The 4,694-nt window shown below is 33.1% G+C and overlaps 1 protein-coding gene across 1 annotated transcript; it reads left to right on the forward strand.

Moving 5' to 3' along the window:
- Nucleotides 1-301: 301 nt before the first annotated feature.
- Nucleotides 302-4,694, forward strand: LOC117317418 (dimethylaniline monooxygenase [N-oxide-forming] 3-like). The gene is made up of 4 exons (XM_033872229.1): nt 302-510; nt 1,181-1,325; nt 2,537-2,650; nt 4,074-4,694. Exons 1-4 carry the CDS (start codon nt 302-304, stop codon nt 4,692-4,694), a joined length of 1,089 nt encoding a protein of 362 aa, XP_033728120.1.

A 4,694-nucleotide genomic window follows, 5' to 3' on the forward strand; every position in this document is an offset into this window, starting at 1 on the left:
ACCTGGATACGTTTAAAGAGTCAACAAGCGGGTTTACCATGAACAATAAATGATATCCAACGTCCAAACACACATTCTGATTATACCAATTTGGTTTATTAATAAAAGTGGGCCGTTTAATTCATTTGCCGCCAAAGTATTCAGTCATGATTGATACATAACAGTGTAAATGATTTCACTCATATTAAACACTTTGGCTTCTATTGTAAAGTACTTTAAGAAACGATATCCATTCAAATATATATTACACTTTGATTTCCTTAATAATTCTTTCATATTTTTCAAAATTGATTGGAAACAGATGTCGGAACAAGTGAGACACGTGGCGGTGATCGGCGCAGGTATATCTGGGCTTGCTACTCTAAGGAATCTTCTCTCAACAAAGCAGAAGTACATACCAACATGCTTTGAACGAGGAAGTGACCTAGGTGGAGTATGGCTGTACAATGAGAATACACATGTGGATGAGTACGGAATGCCGGTATTTTCAAGCATCTACCGTGATCTGATGTAAGCATGTATTCATTAACATACGTCGCAATTGTTTAAGTTACATCTGAATTCAAAACATTTTCAATAATTGCAAGTGGGCAAAAAATCAACATAGATAATAATTACAGTAGTCATTTTGTTTTAGAAGATAATATTTTACAGTATTTCACAACACACATGCAAAACCATACACACAAGAAAAAAATTACACACAAGCACAAATATACACACAAACACAAACATACACACAAGCACAAACATATACCCACATGCGCCAACAAACTCCCATATTTGCAATACCATAAACATACATATGTAACAATATTCACACACACACACACACACACACACACACACACTTATGTACCAACATACGCACACACATGCACCAACATACACACACATGAATTGACATACACACATGCATACAGGGACGCATTCAGGAAATAGTATTTCATAAACTGCTAAAAATTAACGATAATGAAATAAACAAACAATACATTATTCAAACAATGGAACAAATACGACATACTTGGTCTGGTGTATATTTTATATTTCATTGCATGTCAGTATAACAAAAAAAAATAAAACTAAAAAAGAAAAGAGAAAAATCAGCAAAGCCATTATCTTGGTATCTAATCTGTATAACCATCTAAGTATTTCTTTTCTTTGTTATGCAATTACACAGAAGCAACTTGCCAAAGCCGCTTATGGAGTTCCCAGGTTTCCAAAATACAGATCCAGACATAGCTTCCTCATTTATGCACAGAGAAGAGGTGATGGAATACATCAAACGATTTTCAGCGCACTATGATCTTGAGAAGCATATCAAGGTAGATATACATGTTGTAATTACTTTTAAAATATTTGTGATTTTACAACTCATAAACATTACTATGAAATATCAATGTGGTTTAACAGTGTCTTCAGTATTTCACGAGTTGGACTGATATTTCACGAGTGCACAGCAAAATAAAGCAAAATATACCAAGCCAGCTTTACATTTTCCCCATTGTCGCATATAAGCAGTGTTAGATTAGTCAAATAGAAAAAAGTGATATGTATCTCTAGTGAAAAATATCACTTTTATCGAATGAATAGTTGTCGATATTTCACAGGTAAAAAAGTAATAAATATTGATAACAATCTTTAGGTGCATGACGTAAGGCGAAATGAGGATATGATCATTTCATTGTCTATGCATGTACTACATATAATCTTAATTTCGTTCAGTGTTTTGAAAGCAGTACACATAATTACTTCAGTGATAATGATTTCCGATAAATGTCATTAAGTATAATACTCGAAATAACACTTTGTTTCCAAAACATAAGAATTAAATAATTAAATAAATCATACATGTATACCATTTCTTAGATATATGTGGCAAAGAAGTAATTCAAACAGTGTGAACAATAAGGCTTGTTAAATTTTCGAGGCAATCCGCCCCTTTATCAAAACACAAAAAATACAAATACAATCACGTAATATATATAAGAAGTACTGGAAATACAATAAAATACAATAAGAATAATGTTTTAGTAACTGGAGAAACCACAATGAACCCTTCGGCAAACGTGGGCCGAAGGCGGATACTAGCGTGACTGTATCATGTGCAACACTAGAACGCTATGCGACCAACGGCAGAGATATTTTGAATTCCCCCGCACGTGAAAGTATATCGAAGAGTTCAAAGACGATTCGTCCCTAAATACTGTTGGTGGACGACATTGCATTGATATTAGATTTCAGAATAAAATGTTGCATTATCGTCTCTACATTGATTGATTAAATATCGTGTACAAAGTCTGAAAAACTTTAGAAAAATATGTTTTAGTCTATTTCTTAGATATATATATATATATATACGCGACTTATAAGTTTCGTTATAAGATTGAGTTACTTCAGTGATAATGATTTCCGATTAATGTCATTAAATGAATCATACATGTGTACCATTTTAAGATACACTTATATACGCGACAAGGAATTCGTGTCCTATTCTAGTAAGATTTTATTCTATTTTGTACTTTGATTCTTTTAGACTCATGCATATGTCACAGACGTGAGTCCTAAAAGCGCTGAAAGGTTTCCCGAATGGACTGTATCCTACCAGGACGTTCGGAACAAAGAAATGAAGCATGACGTCTTTGATGCTGTAATTGTATGCACGGGGTAAGGCGTTTACGTATTTCAATACAAAAATATTTAAACACAAGATCTGTTGTTTGAAAAATTAAGATAAGAATGATATTTCCAAAATGTATTTTTCACCTTTGTCATTGATTCGGCATATTGTTTTCATTTTTTTTTTAAATTACGGAAATTTATTGTTTTATTTAAAGTTTTCCTGAAAATGGTTGCTTGTTTTGTAGGTTATCTTTGTAAGTTTCTGGAGATAGATTACTAATTGATATAAAAAAAAAGTTTGTTGTATGTATAAATAACATGTCGATTTCTCTGAATTTTGGTGATCATTGGCTGCAAAATGTTCACCGTTTTCCATAAAAAAACCCACCCTTTTTTGCTTAATTACATGTAGATGTCGGCCCTTGAAACAAATTCTCGCAAAAAATGTTTTTTTAACAATGTCTAAGGTTTTCTTAAAATGTACTGTTTAGATATCAATCATGTTGAGAAAAGTGTTTCTCTACGTTAATCTCGGAGTTTCCTTGTCTTGTATGCAGACATCAACATACACCATACACACCAGAAATTGAAGGAGTTGAAGAGTTTCAAGGGGAAATTATTCATAGTAAAAACTATAGAATTCCTGAGAAGTTCACAAACAAGCGAGTTGTCATACTTGGAGCCTCTTTCTCCGGGATTGACTTAGCTATTGGGATATCGCCATGTGCTCATCAGGTACTGTCATCTTTTGATAGATGTACTTATAGAAAATGGCGGATGTTCATTTTACCACATACTTGTACACACGTATTTTGTTAGTGCGGTTGTTTACCTTGTTACATGACACTAAACTATGGGTCCATCTGTTCAAAAGGTAATTAGGCCAATTACAGTTAAACAAAAATATTAACAACATTTATAAACCCTCCGATTTTTGGTAGAATTAGCTTGACAAATTTTCATGCTATTGCATAGCAACTTTTGTCTTTCAATACTTTCCTATTTTAAGAAACAAACACAAAAATATGAATCACAGACAAATGTGAATTTCACTAATGAAGTAAATTAGCAAATAACCTTTTGTACGACTTGGCCCTATTGATTAATCCATACAGATTTGTTTGAATAACCGCAATCAGTAACGTTGGTATTTTACTATACGAAGTTATATACCGGGACTATCGAATGTAATACGCATTTAAAATATCTCTTCCTAGTCAGGCGCCATAATATATGATGATAGTGATATCAAAATCATGAACTCTGACAATCACACATCGAATTATAATAGTAATTATATAATGTGTAATGTGTATTTGTAATACTTCTTTATCTATATTAACAGGTTTTCCTAAGTCATACACATGACAAATTGAAATCAGCTTTACCCGAAAACGTTAATATATAATGTGTAATTTATATTTGTAATACTTCTTTATCTATGTTAACAGATTTTCCTAAGTCATACACATGACAAATTGAAATCAGCTTTACCCGAAAACGTTATTGAGAAAACTGGGATTAAACGAATGACACGTACGACAGTCGTCTTCCTTGATGACACAGAGGAGGAAGTAGACGTTTTACTGTTTTGTACCGGATATTGTTATAGCTTCCCATTTCTAAGTGATGACGTCATTAATGTTTCCAGAGATAAGATCACGCCTTTATATAAGCATGTTGTAAATGTCAAACATCCAAATTTACTCTTTATAGGAATCCTTGAACGTGTTTCATACTTTCCAATGGCGCACGTGATGTCAAGATTTGCTGTTGCCGTATTAGACGGTGACGTTATGCTTCCATCCGAAATGGAAATGCAAGAATACGTTGACCGTGATTTTGAAAAGAGAGAGGCACGAGGTGATAAGCCACATAAATTTACGAAAAATGAGCGATTATGGGAATATGATAAAGATTTATCAACACTGGCAGGTATTCAGCCAAGCCCTAAAGCCTTTGAATTAGTACGTGCCTTCATCATTCAGGAATACACGCACAACGTTACCACATTCCGTGACAGAAAAATTCAAATATCAGAAGACAGAAAATCATTTCAACTTTTAAATTAA

The sequence above is a fragment of the Pecten maximus genome, chromosome 19 (genome assembly GCF_902652985.1).
Source record: "Pecten maximus chromosome 19, xPecMax1.1, whole genome shotgun sequence".
Lineage (NCBI taxonomy): Eukaryota > Metazoa > Mollusca > Bivalvia > Pectinida > Pectinidae > Pecten > Pecten maximus.